The sequence below is a fragment of the Silene latifolia genome, unplaced genomic scaffold (genome assembly GCF_048544455.1).
Source record: "Silene latifolia isolate original U9 population unplaced genomic scaffold, ASM4854445v1 scaffold_75, whole genome shotgun sequence".
Classification (NCBI taxonomy): Eukaryota; Viridiplantae; Streptophyta; class Magnoliopsida; order Caryophyllales; family Caryophyllaceae; genus Silene; species Silene latifolia.
In genome coordinates this window covers 789584-809968 of record NW_027413661.1, presented here as the reverse complement: position 1 = coordinate 809968, position 20385 = coordinate 789584, and the positions used below count along the sequence as shown (strand labels likewise).

Below are 20385 nucleotides of genomic sequence, written 5' to 3'. Positions count from 1 at the left end.
AAACCGTGTCGGATTTCGGAAAACGCGAAAACAAGGAAATGTGAGTTTGAGAAATCACAAAAATTTTTGGATAGGCCTGAAGAGGCACGAGCCCTCAAGCGAGAGAATCTATGTGTCAGGAAGAAACACAACTTGATAGGGACAAATCAAGGTGCGGATCCTGAGAATTAGCCCAAAGAGGCGCGAGGCCTTGGGCGATGCATATGAGCTTCCCCCTTTTCGGAAGAAGCGCTGATTGTTTTGTATAAATAGGGACGTTTCTGCTTCATTGTTTCATCATCCGAAACACGAAAAACATCTCTACGAAAAACCTTTCTTCTTCTTCCACAAAAATAATTCATGGATACTTTCGAAAATAGGTTGCAACATTGGTGTCGGGATTTGTCGACTCCCAAAAAGTATCAACTCGTTGTAATAGGAGTTGGTCAATTGTTGGTGCTTCATCAAGTTAAGGTGCACTCCTCGTTTCTTGAAGCATGCTCCCGGTTATGGGATTCGAAACATCATGTTTTCGTTTTCCCGAAAGGTGAAATTTACCCTCTTGCCGAAGAAGTGAGCTCCATTGGAGGATGTCCGGGTTGTACTTTGGTGCTTCCCGAGACACGATTGTGTTATAATGAGAAGTTTCGTTCAATGTTGGGCTTGTCGACGAGATAAGTGAACTTTCTCCATGCTCCCCATGGTGTGGATATGTTGGCTTTCATCAACATCTTCTCAAACCGGTTGGATGTTAAAGTCTCGGAGGTGGCTAGAAGAAGGGCTCTTACCTTTTGCCTAGTGCATGTGTACCTCCTCGTCGATGCCTTGAAAAAGGAGGGGTCAAGATGGTATGGTAGTATGACCCTTGTGCATATTGTTGAGCAAATGGAGCACGGTTGGGATCCGTCATGGTTGGTGCTTGGCGAGATCATCCAAGCTTTGGACAAGAAGGGCTCTTGTGGAGAAGCTCCTTTGTTTTGATCTCCAAGGATCCTCCAAGTGTGGCTCATGGAGAGGTTAAGGTATGTAGAGCCTCCGGTCGATTCTTCTTTTTACTCCTTTCGTCATCTTACTATGAGGAAAAGTTGTATTCGGATAGCTTTGCGTCCACCGAGGCCTATTGGTCCTCGAAATTGGTGGAGGAGGGTGGTCCTCATATCCGTTGGGTGGTGTCGTGGTGGCACTTGAGGTCCTTCGTGGGGTTGCCCGTTTCGGCCGCTTGTTGTTGTTCTTTAATGGTGGTGGGCTTGAAGGTTGCATCCTTCATTTATCCCGAAAGGCTTATGAGGTAAATGGGCCGCCAACAAAAGGTGTCTGCTCAAGATACTCTCGTCCAAGAGAGTGTTTTCCGAAACTCTGAGCTTGTGGGGATTTTCGAGAGGTGGTGGGCCACTCGGCCGATTTGGGAGGTACCAAACACTGTTGCCACGACATTGGTGACTTGATACGTGCAATTTATATAGACTTTTTAGCCTCTTATTGCACGCATTTCTATGCCTTTTTGTATCGCTTTGTATTGCAATATGCCCCGAATTGGCTACTTTGTTTTGTTTTGTCTTAATTGCAGAAATGGACCTGAAAGTAGCGGAATCGACCCTTATTCGTCCCATTTAGCATGCATTGTAAGGAGACGGAGATTTTAGAGCAGGAGTCGTACTTAGGAGTGTGTGAAGGAAGGTCACATGAAGCTGCCAAAGACGAGATGAAGGCTAATGTCAGTGGAAATCACTCGATCGAGATACTTTGGAGGTCGATCGAGTGTGTTGGCAGGGATTAGAGGTCGATCGAGTTGTTCTAAGCACTCGATCGAAATGTGCTTTATTGGAGTTACTCGATCGAGAGCCTGAAGTGCTCGATCGAGTAGAATTGCTGGAGAAGACCTCGATCGAGTAGTCTGAAAGTACTCGATCGAGGGGTTTCCTAGTTTACACGGGTTAACTTAATCCGTGATTGGTTTATTTTGTTAGTTTTACACTTCCCTATATAAGGGAGTCGTAATTAGGTTAATAGATACAGCTTTTTATCCCTCTTTACTTCTCTTAATCTCTGAACTACATAATTTACTTCTTAATCTCTTAACTTTGCTCTTGCACTTTTGGGGATTGTTCTCTACGCCGGATTTATTTGATTGTAATCTCTCTTTTCTCTTTAATCTTAAGACTTCATTTTTTTTAGGTGGAATGTGAATATATATTAATAGATAGAAAGAGTACAAAGTTACATTACATGGCTTACGATACAATTGAGACCACCTACAACATCAACAATCAATCAAACACATGACACCTCCTAGAACATGAAATTCTGATGAAACCTAGTTGGCCAACTCCTGGAAAGATAACGTTGCTTGACTGATGTGACCATAATTTAAGCACATTTAGTCCCCGAATTAGCCTTGTTCCCATGCTTTTTAGTGTATATTTGGGTCATTTATTGTCTTTAGTCCTTTGTTTTGCATATTCTTTGAGGTTTTGTGTCCTTGGTAGGAAAGGAGTGCAAACCTTGCGTTTTCATGGCAAAATAGAGCTAAATTGATTGAATTCAATGACCAAGCATCAAAGAGAAGACAAGATTAGAAGGCCTTTGTACATACTATAGTAGATGGGCAATGATGAGAAAAGATCCTTGCATCCCCAAGGAAATCCTCAAGGATTCTATGAAGAAAAAGGAAGAAAAGAAGAAAGAAAGAAGCTGTAAGACAATCCGAGCGGATTGCCCACAATCCGCCCGTCCAAGAGGAGCAATCCGAGCGTCTTCCCCAGCTGGACGCCCGTCCAGAACCCCAACAATCCGCCCGTCCACCACCACAATCCGCTCGTCTAGAACCTCCCCAATCCGCCCGTCCCGTGCCCTGGACGCTCGGATTGTGAGTCAGCCACTTCGTCTTCTACAAGCTTCATGGAAGGATGCGCATATTTTTCTAACACCGGCGAAAAGGAGACCGGAGTCTCCCTAGAGACCGGCGATTCCTCAAGGACTTAATCATCATTTAAGCCCCTAGTTAACCCTAATTTATGTACCTGATCCCCACTATAAATACCCCATTAGTCTAATTAGATTAGCATGTTCTTCTTAGCAATCTTTAGTGTAGTTAATATCAATTAAATCTCTCTTTAATCTTGTAATCAACATTTAATCAAGTCTTAATACAAATTTCATTTTCTTAATCTCTCTTTTGTTCATCCTTTATTTTGGGTAATTGAAGATTATTTGGGTTATTATTGGGAGATTGACAACCTTCCAATCAAGCATCAAGTACTTCTATTATTCTATGCTTTATTATTGGAATCATTAGTAGGTATAATTCTCTTAATCCATTTTTAATTATTGTTAATGATTTTCATTTATTCATCATGTTTTACTTTGTTGGTATGATTGACAACCTTGCTAGCATGTTCAACATGATAATGAGTGAGTAGTTTCCTTAGCTAGGGTTAATGGGTAATTAGGGGAAACCAACATGGAGAATGATTCATGCTTATTTTAATATGTTTTCATAGTTTATTTGCTTGCTTGTTGTGATCTCAACTTATGCACATGTTATGTTTGATGAAATGCGAGCCTATGAATCCTTGCATTTTTTACCCATCACCTATCTTTTCAATGAGACTTGTTAGACATAAACCAACTCGAGTCTCATTAAACCATGCATATAGTTGAGTAGGGAAGATTAAGTCGACTTGTAGGTGTTGTTCAATCTAATCGATTCGGCTCCGGGACCCAAACTTTCTTTGGATTGTAAGATATAAACCAACTCGATCCATCACAACAATAATTGCTTGCTTATAATTAGAGAATATATTTGTATGATCAATTCCCATGAATCCCCTATGTTCCCATGACACCCTAGTGCCTTTTATCAATTGTTTACATCCCTTTTTAATCATCTTGCTTGTTTACTTTTGTTGCTTTTTATTTTAGTGATCTTCTACTTCAAACCCCAAATTGTGACACCCCTAGACACCGCTAGTTGCAATTGAAAATCTCATCTCAATTCCCGTCCCTTGGGATCCGACCTTTACTTGCCTCTTTACTAATTGTAGAGTTGTTTGTAGAGTTATAAATTGTGTTTTGGTCTAGGTGCTCCTAACGACAAGTACCGAAAACTAAACCTCCTAAGGGGACACAACCAAAAATGGCGCCGTTGCCGGGGACGGTGTTAACATGATTTAGATTTTCTTAAATTGTCATTAGTTGTGTCTTTCTTTGCCTTGGGGAAGTAAAACTCCTCAAGGTTTGTTCTAATTATTTTCGAGTTGTTTGATATTTTGCATGTCTAGAAGATCACAAGGTAACTTGTTACCCTTTGATCACGAAATTGAAAGGACTTTGACAAACAATAGAAGACTTGCTAGAAGAACTTTGAGAGGTATTGGTGAGGTTGTAGATATTCAACCAAACACTATTGAGTTCATCAACCCTTTTGCAAGAGAAGGTGAGGAGAACTCAACACAAAATCCAACACAAACTCAACCCACAATGCCTAAATTTTCATCACATTCCGTACCCACCAAGGAGAACCTACCCAATGGTACTCCCACACCACAACATTTAACCGGAAATTTTATTCCCAAATCCGCATTTATCCAATTAGTCGAAAGAAGCCAATTTGGGGGGATGCCTAGTGAATACCTTCATTCTCATATGGAGACTTTTTGTGACAATTGTGATGCGATTCTCAAACCGGTGTAACTCAAGACCAAATTCGATGGGTCTTATTTCCTTTTTCTCTAATTGGCACCGCGAAACAATGGTTGAAAGGCCTTGATAAGGCTACACTCGGAATTTATTCTTGGAAGAAGTTGGCTCTAGCTTTCTATAAAAAGTTCTATCCACCGGAAAAGACTAACATGCTAAGAGCTCAAATTACGGGCTTTAAGCAAAGAGATGAAGAATCCTTGTATGAAGCTTGGGAGCGATTCAAGGGAATTTGTCGCTCATGTCCTCACCATGGGCTTAACGAGTGGTTCTTGGTACAACAATTTTGGAATGGTCTGTATGAAGACTCAAGAAACATTCTCAACATGGGATCAAATGGAATGTTCACCGAAGTTGACGACAATCAAACTTGGAACAAGATTGAGGAAATGGCGGTCCATAACTCACAATATAGTAGACCTCGCAAGGCTACTAGAGGAGGAAAGCATGAAGTGGACTCCATTGCTCAATTGGTTGCTCAACTTAGTGCTCACATTGATACCATCAACTTGAAGTTTGAAAAAGCTATGGCTAGACTTGAAGAAGCCTCAAAATCACCAAAGCATCATGTTAATGCCATGACGGCATCTTCATCAATCCCAAGTGGGATATGTGAGAATTGTGGAACTTTGGGACATGACCAAAGTGCATGTAGGGGAACAAATGAACAAGTGAATGCTTTTCAAGCATACAAGAGTGGTACCCCTTATTCCAATTATTACAATGAAAACACCAAATTCCACCCAAATCTCTCATACAAAAGCCAAAATGTTCAAAACCCTCAACCAACATACACCCCGCCTCCCATGAGAAACCAAAATCAAAGACCCTTTTACAACCAAAACCAAGGTTACCAAAATCAAACTCCATACAATCAATAAAATGACCAACGTTTTGATGTTCAAAAAGCGGTCCTCCAAATGCAAAAAAATCAACAAGAGTTTTTCACTCAAATGCAAAAAGATAGTCTAGTAAAGGAAATCACCATCAACAACATCCTAGCTCACACCAAAATGTTGGAAACCCAATTGACTCAACTAGCATCTTCAAGCTCACAAAGACAAAAGGGGCAATTACCACCTCAAAGTAATCCCTCAAGACATGAAACGGTTAGTACCATTCACTTGAGAAGTGGTACGAGGTATGAAGCACCAAAGAAGCAAGTTGCGGATGAAGTTGTGGAAGCTAGTGACAAAGAAGAAGTTGTGCAAAACTCCAAGGATGGAGAACCATAAAAAGGGGAATTTTCAAAGAAAAGTGAAGACAAGGCCAAGGAGAAGGAGCCCATTGTGATTAGACTTCCTTTTCCAAGTCATCAAGCCAAGACCAAATTTGATGACCAACTTGGAAAATTTATGGAGATTGTGAAGAATTTGGATATCTCGATTCCTTTCACGGAATTAATCAATCACATGCCGGCCTATGCAAAATACATGAAAGACATCCTTACAAAAAAGTCGATCCGGAAGCTTGAGACCATCGCCTTCACTAAGGTGAGTAGTGCAATCCTTCAAGGGAGTTCACCTCCAAAACTTAAAGATTCGGGAAGCTTCTCAATACCGTGTACCATTGGCGACACCACGATCAACAAAGCCTTATGTGATCTAGGGGCTAGTGTGAGTGTTATGCCATACTCGGTAAGTAAAAGGTTAGGGATGGGAGAGCTTAAATGCACCAATATCACACTCCAAATGGCCGATAGATCGACGAAGACACCACTAGGGATATGGGAAGATGTTCCCGTAAGAGTTGGGAAATTTTTCATCCCGGTGGACTTTGTCATTGTTGACATGGAAGAAGACTCCAATATTCCAATCATTCTAGGAAGACCTTTCTTGCACACCGCGGGTGCGGTGATAGATGTGAAGCATGGAGAGCTCACTCTAGAAGTGGGAGATGAGAGCATAACTTTCAATCTTGACAATACCATGAGAGCTCCCCGTTTGCATGAACCATGTTTTATGGTTGATCATTATAGCCGGAAGGATGATAGGAAGAAGTCGGAATTCCAATGGAAGAAGAAAGTTGATGATGCTCCATTCAAAGAGCAAGTGAATTGTAACAAAGAGAGCTTGAAAAGCTCACCAAAGTCAAGCAATGAAGAGGATGGCCTCAGTGTCCAAGACAAGAAAGTGGGAGAGTTGTCTCTATCAACTCAAGAGATCTTTAGTGACCAAGTAGACGAAGTTTGTGGTCTTTGGGACGATGAGTTTGAGGGGATTTTCAATCCCTATATTGGTAATGCTATCGATCAAGACCAACATGAAGGACAACAAGTGCAAAGATCTATTGAGGATCTTTATCATGACAATGAACAAGCTTTTGACTACTTTTTCAAGGTGTTGAGTAACATCAACAACACCTTGGACATTCACCCATGACATCTCACTAAGGATGAAAGTTTGGTGGAGTCCTCTCCAAACCACCATTTGTAAATATTTCTAACTCCCTAACTTGCATTTTAATTCTTACATTGCATTTTTTTTGTCATTTTCGGATTTTTATGCCTTGATCAAGATATTTATCATTTTTGAGAGAAGTGAGGGAGGGACTAATGATTTTATTGATGTGTAGTGCTTTAACTTAGTGTGGGGATAGCAATTGCCTAGGCTATTCATGCCTTTGTAGTGCCCCTACAATGAAGAACACAGGATTTGAAGAATGAAAAATGACACGGGATATGCAAGTGCACGGATGGAACTGAATCCGGGTAGACCAGGTAGAATCCGAGCGTCCTGAAGGGGAATCCGTTCGTCTTATGGGAATCAGGGCGTCTGTTGCAAAATCCGTCCGTCCAAATGAGCTGCAAAATTGAAAATTTGGGACTGTAAGAGAATTCGAGCGTCCCAGCAGAGAAGACGCTCGTCTGAAAGAATCCGCTCGTATTTGCAGAAAGACGCCCGTCTTTTTGCCAGTGCAGAATAAGAAAACTCGCTGTAACAAAATCCGCTCGTCTTTAAAGGAATCCGCTCGTCCTGGAACTGAAGAATCCGCTCGTCCTCGCTGAAAGACGCTCGTCTTTAGGCGAGAATTCCTGAACCCAGACTGAGCAGAATCCGAGCGTCCCGAAGTGAATCCGCTCGTCTTCCCCTTGCAGTTTCAAAATTTAGGGTGTTTTTAAATACCCCTTCACACATTCATTCATTCATTCATACATTCAAAACACTACCCAATAACCCCAAAACCCTCATTCTCTCCACCACCAAAAACAAGATTTCCTCAACCAAATTCAATAAAATCACATTCAAACTTCCTTACAACAACAATGAATCACTCCTTTTACAACAATAATCAATCCAAGTACCAAAATCTTCAACCTTTGAGTCGATTTTTGAAATACAAAGGCAAATCCTTTCATCTTAAAATTGATTTGGGTATAATTGGAAATTGAAGATTTTCAATCTTTTCTTGGTATAATCATCAATGGCAAGAACAAAAGGGTCAACAAAGGCACTTAAGGCAAAGGCACTCTAAAAAAGGCAACAATGCCTTCAAGCAAAGATAGTTTCAATGGCTATGGTGGTTGCTAGTGCAAACTTGGAAGTTCAACAACAACAAAATCCTCCCTTGGAAGCAACAACATCAACAACTCCGGAAATTGCTCAATTATCAAACTATCCGGAGGTAATTTTCATTTCTAACTCCCATAGGGATACATTTGCCAAGTATGCTAAGAAAGCCATTCCACCCACCAAATTCATATGTGAAGATGCCTTGAACAAATTGGGTGTCCTTGAACAAACAAAAGCCTTCTTTGAAGCCATGGGGTTGGGAAAATTGTTCACTACAAGAGAATTGACATACCTCTCCCTTACCTTGGAATTCTTAAGTTCATTGAAAGTGACCAAGGTAGAGACTAGAACATACATCGAGTTTCGCCTTGCCAATGTGAATAGGCGCATCACCTTTGATGTTTTGAGTAAAGCATTAGGTCTTAGTGATACACCTTATTACTATAAGATGCCCGAAAAATATGACCCCGCTCCTCTTTGGGAGGCGATTTCCGGGAAGAAATTTGAGAACTTTCATGCTTGTCGCGCTCTATTAGTCCACCATCCGGGCATTAGAGTGTGGCACAAGGTCACTGGGAATACTATCATTGCAAGAAAAGACACTAACCACTTTACCAAGCTCGATTGTGTTCTACTTGAGTCGGCCTTAAATGTCGGAAGAGAATTCACCAAGCCTTACAATGCTCTAAGGCTTTTGGTGGAAAGATGGCTCAATGTTGATTGTGGAAAGGAAGGCACCGCTTTTATCGTAAATGGAGGTCTAGTTACTCTTTTGGCCAAGTACTTTGATCCAAATTTCAACAAGGATAACAAGTATGTGGCGTGCAAAGGGGGTCATCTCATTGACATGGATGCCATGATTAAGAAGTACAAGTGGGTCAAGCATAATCCTCTTGACACCAAATATGGGTGGCTCAGCAATGATGCTAGATCTTTTACTTTGCCTTCCAAGATATGCCGTTTGAGTGTCCATCGAACAAACTACCTTCTTCCACTCTCAAAGGAAGCCGAATACATCATCCGTCAACAAAGGGGTGAAATTGAAAAGCCCTCCTCCTCCATTGTCACACCACCCTATCCATTCAAATATCAAGAGATCAAACCCGAAGGTGTTGAAGTGGGCAATGACTACATGACTCTACTTATGCAAGAGATGCACAAACAAGCTTATAAGGATCGGAAAGATGCATACTTGGCCCAATATCCACCCCTCCTTCATTTAGCTAGGCAAGGACTACTTGATCCTTCATGTCCTTTGCCTAGTTGGGCGGATAAGGAAGTTTTCTTTCCAAGTGCATCTAGGGGTAAAAGACCGGGTGACGATGATGTTGTTGATGATGAGGGCATTTTTGAAGAGGTAAATGAAGGAGAAGAGGCTAATGAAGATGATGAAGGAAGTGATGAAGAAAGTGAGCAAGGAAGTGAAGAGGGGAGTGGAGATGAGTCCACTTCTATGGAGGAAAATGATGACAATGATGATATGGTAGAAGACTAGCAAGCTTTGGAGGCTCCTACCCTCTTGAGGTTTATCTACTTCTTTCTTTGTTTTATTTATTTTATCTTGATCATGGTTGGAGAGTCCTAGCTACATGAGGACTAACACCTCGGCCCCATTGAGGTGTTCTTTTATTGTTCCCATTGAAAAATCCAAAATGACAATTAGTTTCATGCATTGCATCTTGTGTGCATGAACTACCCCCAAATTTAAGACATTAGAAATAATGTCTATTTTGGTTTGGGGAAGTACATGCATACGCAACGGGAGGTAATCTAAATTACGCTCTCCGTCATAAACAAAAACCCATTCATCATGTAGTGTAGATTAGTATAGCTTGCATTTAGTATATAATTCATGCATCATACTTGCATAATTTCCTACCATATTGGCCATTGAGGACAATGCCCATATTAGTGTGGGGATGGGAAATTCTAACTTAACTTTTATTCAAAAAAATCCAAAAAAATCCAAAAACTTCAAAAATCCAAAAAAATTGAAAAATTGAAAAACCAAAAACAAGTTCATTTCCTTTGTAGTGTAGTCATGTATATATTGTTATATATATTGTGTTTGTTCTATCCTTGTTCACATTGATCGACTACGCCACATCCGAGACATGAGGATATTGAAGACCGCATGGTATGATCTTTCCAATCTCCTTTTTCCTCTTTATGTTAATGATTATGTGGCTTTATTTTGATTGATGCGGTATAAACAATGTGAATTTAGGACTTGCATTTAGTTTATATGTCATATTAGTTGGTAAAATCATATGCATTAGGATGTATATATGCTAGTTGCATCATGGCATGTAGTTTGCATGTTACAAAAATTTTGCGAAACCGTCTACTTGGGAAACTTGACAATGCAAGTGTATATAGGCCCTAGTAGATGCTTTTTCTTCTTAAGACTTTGCTTGTTAGAATACTTGTAAAAGACCCTAGGATGTGTCATGCTAGTATCCTTTGACCCATGGATTAAGGCCTAGTCAAGAGTACCTTGTGGTCTGATAACTCCTTGGCTACCGTTTATTCCAAGGTGACCCTTGAAACCATGCATCTATCATCCATGTTCTACCACATTTTTGTCATCAAAGTAAATGGGCACAAAAAGAAATTGATTTGAGTTCAAGAAATGAAATGAAAAGTGAAAGAAAGTTTGCAAAAATGCATCAAATGAAAAGAGGAGAAAAAAATAGAACTCCTAAAAGCTTCAAATATAAGGCACCCTCACTACATATGGGGTGCCTTTGAAAATGTTCAAAAACAAATGCAAAAAGTGTCAAGTGTTGAAAAGCCAAAAATCAAAAGAAATGGTAAAGAAAGTGTTCTCAAATGTTATATGCCACAAGAAATTAGGGGGAAACAACAACAAAGCAAACTCCCAAAATGAAACTCAAATTCTATCGATCCCTTTATCCATCGTATCCATTTTTGTGCATGGTAGAGAGGGGACGAACCTTCTTCTTGTCTAGGCAAGAGGGGGAATTCCGCGATCCTCCAGTAATTCTAACACCATAGGGAGTCTACTCTTGACAAAAGCATTTAACGATTGAGGACAAACGTAACCTAGCTTGACACAACTTGGAGGTGATTTATTGGTATCCTTCTAGGCTTAGTAGTTTGAAGAAATTGCATCCATGAAGGAGTGTGTACCCTTGAATTGCTTCCCTTGTAGATAATTTCTGCCACTTAGATGAGGAAAGTGGCTATTCTTTTCTAGATGCATCCATTACTTGATTTTATGTGCTTTAATGCTTGGATGTGTCGCCATTTTGGCAAGACCTACCTTGCCTTGCAAGAAGGCATCCTACCTCATGGTTGTCTTGTTGTGAGTTGAAGGGGCGGAGTGAGACCCGTTAATTGTCTCATATCGGCTATGTTATTAGGTTAGTTTAAATAACGGTCCTAGTCTTTGTCACCTCTTTACTCGGGACGAGCAAAGGTTCGGTTTGGGGATATTTGATGTGACCATAATTTAAGCACATTTAGTCCCCGAATTAGCCTTGTTCCCATGCTTTTTAGTGCATATTTGGGTCATTTATTGTCTTTAGTCCTTTGTTTTGCATATTCTTTGAGGTTTTGCATCCTTGGTAGGAAAGGAGGCAAACCTTGCATTTTCATGGCAAAATAGAGCTAAATTGATTGAATTCAATGACCAAGCATCCAAAGAGAAGACAAGATTAGAAGGCCTTTGTACATACTATAGTAGATGGGCAATGATGAGAAAAGATCCTTGCATCCCCAAGGAAATCCTCAAGGATTCTATGAAGAAAAAGGAAGAAAAGAAGAAGCTGTAAGACAATTCGAGCGGATTGCCAACAATCCGCCCGTCCAAGAGGAGCAATCCGAGCGTCTTCCCCAGCTGGACGCCCGTCCAGAACCCCAACAATCCGCCCGTCCACCACCACAATCCGCTCGTCCAGAACCTCCCCAATCCGCCCGTCCCGTGCCCTGGACGCTCGGATTGTGTGTCAGCTATTTCGTCTTCTACATGATTCAAGGAAGGATGCGCATATTTTTCCAATGAGCGGCGAAAAGGAGACCGGAGTCTCTCTGGAGACCGGCGATTCCTCAAGGACTTAATCGTCATTTAAGCCCTTAGTTAAACCTAATTTATGTACCTAATCCCCACTATAAATACCCCATTAGTCTAATTAGATTAGCATGTTCTTCTTAGCAATCTTTAGTGTAGTTAATATCAATCAAATCTCTCTTTAATCTTGTAATCAACATTTAATCAAGTCTTAATACAAATTTCATTTCCTTAATCTCTCTTTTGTTCATCCTTTATTTTGGGTAATTGAAGATTATTTGGGTTATTATTGGCAGATTGACAACCTTCCAATCAAGCATCAAGTACTTCAATTATTCTTTGCTTTATTATTGGAATCATTAGTAGGTATAATTCTCTTAATCCCTTTTTACTTATTATTAATCATTTTCAATTATTCATCATGTTTATTTTACTTTGCTGGTATGATTGACAACTTTGCTAGCATGTTCAACATGATAATGAGTGAGTAGTTTCCTTAGCTAGGGTTAATGGATAATTAGGGGAAACCAACATGGGGAATGATTCATGCTTAATTTAATATGTTTTCATAGTTTATTTGCTTGCTTGTTGTGATCTCAACTTATGCACATGTTATGTTTGATAAAATGCGAGCCTATGAATCCTTGCATTTTTTACGCATCACCTATCTTTTCAATGAGACTTGTAAGACATAAACCAACTCGAGTCTCATTAGACCATGCATATAGTTGAGTAGGGAAGATTAAGTCGACTTGTAGGTGTTGTACAATCTAATCGATTCGGCTCCGGAACCCAAACTTTCCTAGGATTGTAAGATATAAACCAACTCGATCCATCACAACAATAATTGCTTGCTTATAATTTGAGAATATGTTTGTATGATCAATTCACATGAATCCCCTATGACCCCATAACACCCTAGTGCCTTTTATCAATTGTTTACATCCCTTTTTAATCATCTTGCTTGTTTACTTTTGTTGCTTTTTAGTTTAGTGATATTCTACTTCAAACCCCAAATTGTGACACCCCTAGACACCGCTAGTTGCAATTGAAAATCTCATCTCAATTCCCGTCCCTTGGGATCCGACCTTTACTTGCCTCTTTACTAATTGTAGAGTTGTTTTTAGAGTTATAAATTGTGTTTTGGTCTAGGTGCTCCTAACGACAAGTACCGAAAACTAAACCTCCTAAGGGGACACGACCATTGACACAATGTTGAACCTCCTGTACAACAGCTCTGGGAGTTTTCACCCATTGTTTAAGATGACATAGGTTTCTGCACTGCCATATAGAATACATGGTAGCAGCCACAACAGCAAAAACAACATGTTTCTTCAATAAGGATCTACATCTCCAATGTACACACCAGTTTATGATGTCCTGCCCAGGTAAGGGAATAAGAAGCCAATCCTTCAACAGCTACCAGCAAGCAGTACTAAATTGACATTGATAGAATAGATGTAAATGAGTCTCATCTTCTATCATGCATAACTCACATAGCCCATCATTGACAACCCCGAAAGCCTGGAGTCTGTCTTTGGTAATCAGTCTTTGCCTAACACACAGCCATGCAATAAAAGAATGCATAGGCAAATTAAACTTGTTCCAAACCAGAGGATACCAGTCAACTTTAGCTAGAGATCCTTGAAGCCATTGGTACCCAGCCTTGATGGTGTACACACTAGAACCAGTAGACCAGCAGTTGTTCACATACCCAACTTTTAGTAGATTTTTAACTTTACAAATCATCCCTCACGTCCAGCTAGTATTTTGACTAGGCTCATAATGCTTCCAATCCACACCTTTCATATAAATGTGATCAACCCATTGTATCCAAAGGTGGTCACTTTTACAAGCTAACCACCAAGTATATTTCCCTATCATAGCTAGGTTCCACTGCCTACTATTAAGCACCCCAAGGCCACCATGCTTCTTGTCAGTACACACTGACTCCCAGGACACAGCAGGAGTTCTGCCATACTGAGCAGAAGCAGACCATAAGAAATTTCTAAAAATGGTAGTGATTCTGTCAATAACTGTTACAGGAATTAAAAAAATTCTGGACCAGTACACATGAAGTTGAGACAGCACACTCTGCAAAAAAACCAATCTGCCAGTGTAACTCAACTTCATAGCCCCCCAACCACGAATTTTAGCAACCACCTTTTCAACAAGTCTAGTGCAATCTCCAATAGCCATACACTTATATGAGATAGGAATCCCTAGGTATCTAAACGGAAAATGTCCCAGCTTGAACCCAGAAATCCTTAGCACATAATCAATCTCAGCTTGACAAACTCCATTGAAATAAATATTGGACTTTTCACAGTTCATTTCTAAACCAGAAACACTAGAGAAGGTAATAAATGCTTTCAATAACACTTTAATACTCTCTATCCCCTCTACAGAACAAGAGTAAGTCATCAGCAAAACATAAATGGCTGAGCTTCATAGGTCTGCAGAGAGGGTGATAATTGAAGTCCATCTTATCAGTCACCACAGCAAGGATCCTACTCAGATATTCCATACAAATAGTAAAAAGCAAAGGGGACATGGGGTCACCTTGTCTAATACCCCTCCTCCCCTGGAAGTACCCAAAACTAGAGCCATTAAGAGAAATAGTAAACCAGGGAGAGGACACACAAACCATAATCCATCTGATCATCTGTGAAGGGAACTTAAGGGCTAGCAACATCTGTTCAATAAACTTCCATTCAATAGAGTCATAGGCTTTATTGAGGTCTATTTTCATTACACATCTAGGGGAGCAAGTTTTCCTATTGTATAATCTTACTAAGTCCTGACAAATCAAAATATTATCCACAATCTCCCTCCCCTTGATAAAAGCACTTTGGTTTGGACTAATAATCTCAGGGAGCACCTTAGCAATCCTGTTGCAAATCACCTTAGAGATAGTCTTGTAAATGACATTGCAACAGGCAATGGGCCTAAAGTCAGCAACACTAATAGGTCTCTCTTTCTTAGGTATGAGAGTCAAAGTGGTGGAGTTTATTTGTTTCAGAAGCTTACCAGTATCAAAAAATTCCTTCACAGCTTGAACAATGTCAGTACCCACAATATTATAAGCATCCTTGAAAAATTGCCAGGAATAGCCATCAGGTCCTGGAGCCTTGTTAGCAGGAATGGAAAAAAGGGCTTCCTTAATTTCCTCTGCAGTCACAGGTCTGATCAGATCATTAGAGTGAGCCAAACTAACCACCTTACCATGCCTGACATTAGGGAAGTGAACACCCCCCACAGGTTTACTAGACCCTAGTTGTAACGCCCCGTAAATTTCGGACCGTTAATATATTTCGAAAATAATTAATTAATCAAGTAAAATTTGACAATAATGTATTTAAAGTAAAAATAATTCAAAGAAATATAATTTTATTATATTTTGAAGAAAATTATTTATTTTGATAGTTTTGAAATGTTTAAAAATAGTTTAAACCGTGTAAAATCTTTTATTTCGAAATAAGGGCGTATCGGAGGGAAAATGACAATTCGTTTGAACGTTGGGTAAACGAAATTGGAAATGGGTCGTATGAATACTCAATTTTATTGTAATCTCGTGTTTAAGAACTTTGGTCTTGACGGAATTTGCATTTGACTTACGGATTTAATTATTATCGAAACGAGTCAAAACCGACTCGAAAAATCCCGACTCAAACCCGAATCCCGTCCTTTCTTTTCCTCTTACACGGCTCCCCTCCCCCTTTACCTTTCTTTTTCTGTTTTTTTTTGTTATTGAGTTCATCATCATCATCATCATCTCATCCAAAGAAAACACCATTTTCACAATTTCAAGCTCATTTTCGTCACAATTTCTTCGTTACTAGTCCGTTTTTCGCATAATTTACCTTTCCGGAATCCTCTCGTCGCGATCTACAACTTGGTATAATTTAATTTCAGTTTTCATTAAGTTGTTTTAAGACCAAAATTCGGTAATTTCGGTTTTTATGCTTAATTAGTGTGTTTTTATTGTTTAATTAGGTGAAGGATTGGAAGACGAGTTCGGGGACTCGTATATTGTAGAGGATAGCGGCTAGTTGTGGTTAGGGTTTCGGTTTTGAGGTGCTAATTGCTCTTTTTTCTAGCTTAAGGTAACATATTTCGAGTTACTCGACGAAAGATCGTCACATGTTTTTGATTTTTGTATGTTTGGTGATTTTTACTTGAGTAGTAGTTTTCACATGATAAATTTGTTGTATGCATGTTTAATTTGTGCCTTTTGTTAGTTTAAATTATTAAAGTTGAATTGGGGACGATTAATTAATTTTCAGACGGTCTCTTACTAAACAAAAATGGAAAAATAAGGTGGTATAGGGGACGGGCAAAGGCCCGTGGGCAGCCCACTACTAGCCCACGGCTGCCCGGGTTGGTCCGTGCTTGTTTTGCGATTTTTCGTACAATATTGGTCATTTCGGGTTAATTAAGGTTAGAATAGTATAAGTAACAAATGGGTAGTATTTTGATAGTAACAAAAATTATGTTATTGGTAAAATTGTGCTTATATTAATAGTTATCACATGTTAGGGTAGTTTACAAAAGGAAATTGTAATTAATAGGCTCAAAATGAATTTTATAGCTATAATTGTAATGTTTTGTTGATTGTGCCAAAAACCGAGCCTTAGTCCCTTTGATGATGCGATGTCGCTTAATTGAGTGATTGGTCACCAATTTGACCCGCACTGTCGCAGGGTCAGGGGTTGCGGGTAAAAATTCGGTTGAATGATTTAGATAATCGGTCTTTTTCTTGTTTTAGGCCATTTATCAAGCTTTTGTTCACATGTATAGCTTATTGAATTTAATAGTGACTTGTATTGTAGAAATGGCCCTAGTTTCCCCTGAAGCCTTTAATATGGTTACTATTGTTAGAATTAGAAATTAGTATTGAATACTTACTGAGGATTCTGTTGGGATTGTATGCTGTAAATAGACATTATAAGCCTTTCACATGATAGAATGCTAGAATTTATATTGACAAGTAGGACTTTTTGCCCTCTTAAGGTTAAGTGGGTGTCTTACTTGACTTGTGTGGTGAGTCATGTGTGGTGTGGGCTAAAATATTCAAGCTGGGACTAGCTGGGACTAGGTCCTAGGTGAGTATTTCGGCCTCCATCATAGATAGGTCTTTATAGTCTTTGACGAGTATATGTTCACTGCTTGATAACCTTTGTGTTCCTGACTAGTGGATGTTTATCCAAGTTGGGGCATGCCCTCAGGTACTTATTTTGATAGTATGGGGTCAGCTTAAGTACTAGCCAACCCTTCGGTGGTGTCCTTAGGGTACTCACTTCACTTTGTTTTAAAAAAAGTTGTGGGTCTTGGGTGCGGTGGTGTGTATCCGCATGTCTAGGTCTGCGCAGATTTTAGGCTAGGGTTGTGTTGTCTCTTGGCCATGTTTTCTTAATAGTAACCGCTGAGCCAAGATACCGGTTCGATTACCTTCCCTACCTCGTGGTATAGACTCGAGTTACAAAGTGACTATTGACCGTGCTAAGAACTTATGCCTGTCTTTGATATATTGCCCTTTCTTGTATGGTGATTTTATGAACTGTAATAGGTGAGATGTAAGCCGGTTACAGTTGATAAAGTTTGGATTACTATTTGTTATCTGATTCACATGATAGTTTAGTTTGGTCAGTTTAGGGGTCATTTGTTAGAATACATGAGAAGTATATGGTTTATCAAATTGTTTACATGTTACATTACATGTTACATTAATTTTGACGATTCGTGGCTGGGAGGACTCGAAGTTACTCCCCACTGAATTGTGGCTTTCGTGTTTGTATAAAATGCGATTGACAGGTTGTTGATGCTTTGTTGGGGGTCACAGACGAGCTAGTGAGCAAGGAACCTTGGACCTAGTTTTGGCTATTCTATTAGTAAACCTTTTATACTTTTGGTTTGTATATAATTTGAAGGGACATATGTCTCCCTTTCTATTTTTGGTTTGTATCCTTATATTTCCGCGTCTTTAATTATATATGTAAGTTAGTCTATCAGCTGTTGCAGGGTTATGACACTCTTCTTGAGTTGGAATGGTTGTGAATGGTTTAGGAAGAAAATTTTTGAAATTGCAGGTTTTTGACTAGTTGAACCATTTACAAACATATCCTACCAGTTTTTCCGTAGAAATTACGCATTTAAGTAATTAAATAACGCTATTTTTTTAAGGGTGTCACACTAGTAGCTGGATATAGTACTCCTGGAAGGCCATTTCATCACTATCAAGGGTGGTATGAGTGATCCCATTAAGATCCTGAATGCATAAGACTCTATTTTGGAGTCGTCTAGCTTTAATGACACTACAAAAGAACTGGGAGTTGTCATCACCATCACTCATCCAGTGAACCTTAGCTTTCTGACTAAGGAAGCTTTTCCAGGCTGCATCCAGGTCCCTGTAAGCAATAGCAGCCTCTTTTATACCTGCCTGCAGAACAACATCAGTGGGAGACTGGTGAAGTTGTTTCTGTAACTCATACAACTAGAGTAAAGCCACCTTAGCAGAAGTTTCAACATTTGAAAAACTAAACATGTTCAAATCTTTCAGGGGTTTCTTCAAGGCTTTATGTTTCTTAGCAATCTGAAACATAGTAAAGCCCTCAACCTTTGTATCCCAAATATCGTTAACAATAGTCAGGAAATTAGCATCTTGCCCCCACATGTTGAAAAATTTAAAGCTTCCTTTCCTTTTAATACTAGTTGGCCAAAGAGTAGCTGTACATGGGCAGTGATCATAGAGCCCTTCAGGATGGAAAGTAATGTCAGCATCAGGAAACTGAGCCAACCAGTCATCATTGATCAAAACTCTATCAATCCTACTAAAAACCATGTCACCAGCATCATGCTTATTATTCCAGGTGAAAAGGGCCCCCTGGGCAGGAGCATCCATTAACCCACAATTTGCAACACAATTCTGGAACCCCCTTAGCTCAGCACTTGTAATTTCAGACCCAATCCTATCATCCATAGCCAAAACATTGTTGAAATCTGCCATGACCATCCATGGTCCAGCAACCACAACATCTATAAGATTAAGAGACTCCCAAAGAGGAACTCTGTCAGCAACCCTATTGAAGCCATAAACAACAGACAACCACCATTGTACACCGGTAGGCAAGAAAGTAACCCTAGAATGCATAACTTGAGCATGACTGCTAACAAGCTCAACTTTATAATTCATAGGGTCCCAAATAAGCCAAATCCTTCCCCCTTCATGATCATCAACGTTGTTAACCATGGACCAATTCATCCCTAAGCCAGAATGCACTTTATTTATGGAATGTCTTCTAACTCTAGTTTCTAGAATACCAAATAATCCAACATTATTCAATTGCAAAAATCTTCTAACATCAGATTGCTTATTCCCACTATTAAACTCCCTTACATTACAAAATCCAATGCTACCCATTTTCAATTGTTATAGCAATCCCTTCCTTCTCAAGCTCACAAACCTCTCTTATCTGAATAGAACGTTCAACCACTTCCAGGAATGTCCTTCTATGACTGCCAAGTCCAATGCCCCCTGCCTTGTCATCTGAGTGATGATACTGGCAGGAGAGAACACTGACTGGAAGGGCATAGGAGTAACAAACACCCCTGATCCAGTACCCCTTTCAGTATTGTTAGGCTTTCCACTTGGCTTGCTAGCTACCATAGCAAGCTGATTCCCAGCCTTGGGAACAGCAGGAGCAGCTGGCTTAGGTACCCACATCTTACGTTTCTGAGGTTGAGCTTTCTGAGTATTCTGTTTCTTCATGTAGTCACGGCCCAGGTGACCCATAGCCTTACACTCAGTACAGATGGTGGGTTTCCACTCATAGTGAACAATTTGCCTATGATAGTTACCCAACTCATCCTGAAACTCCACCACATCTGGTAATTCCTCCCCAACAGTGACCTCACCCATGATACGTGCATACCCAATAAAAGTTTTCAATTGAGTGTTACTGTCACAGCGTATCGGGGTACCCACTAGATTGGCTATCTTCTTAAGAGCATTTCCCCAGAATTTTAATGGAAGTCCATAAAATCTAATCCAAATAGGAACGACATCAATGGCTTCCCTAATCAATTTAGAGGTCGACGCCGTTCCTTGATAACCACAGGTTTGTTATCAAAGAAGATTGAACCCACCTGCAGAACCCTAATCTT

At 39.8% G+C, this 20385-nt stretch overlaps 1 protein-coding gene and 1 non-coding gene across 2 annotated transcripts; both read right to left on the bottom strand.

The window, feature by feature from the left end:
* Positions 1–4829: 4829 nt before the first annotated feature.
* Positions 4830–4936, bottom strand: LOC141640338 (small nucleolar RNA R71). Its single transcript, XR_012542969.1, has one exon. It is a non-coding gene; the product is annotated as a small nucleolar RNA R71 (small nucleolar RNA).
* A 13473-nt stretch (positions 4937–18409) lies between these two features.
* Positions 18410–19642, bottom strand: LOC141640268 (uncharacterized). Its single transcript, XM_074449119.1, has 2 exons — positions 18731–19642; positions 18410–18661 (listed from the first exon to the last, which is right to left on the bottom strand). The coding sequence occupies exons 1-2, from the start codon at positions 19640–19642 to the stop codon at positions 18410–18412; spliced, it is 1164 nt and encodes a 387-aa protein (XP_074305220.1).
* Between the last annotated feature and the right edge of the window lie 743 nt (positions 19643–20385).

What these genes read in the sequence shown, in the direction of transcription:
- LOC141640268 (XM_074449119.1), bottom strand. Translation starts at nt 19,642, where the DNA reads ATGGGTAGCATTGGATTTTGTAATGTAAGGGAGTTTAATAGTGGGAAT. An exon ending in ATGTTGAAACTTCTGCTAAG is followed by an intron (nt 18,662 to 18,730) that starts GTGGCTTTACTC and finishes GTTGTTCTGCAG; the next exon opens with GCAGGTATAAAAGAGGCTGC.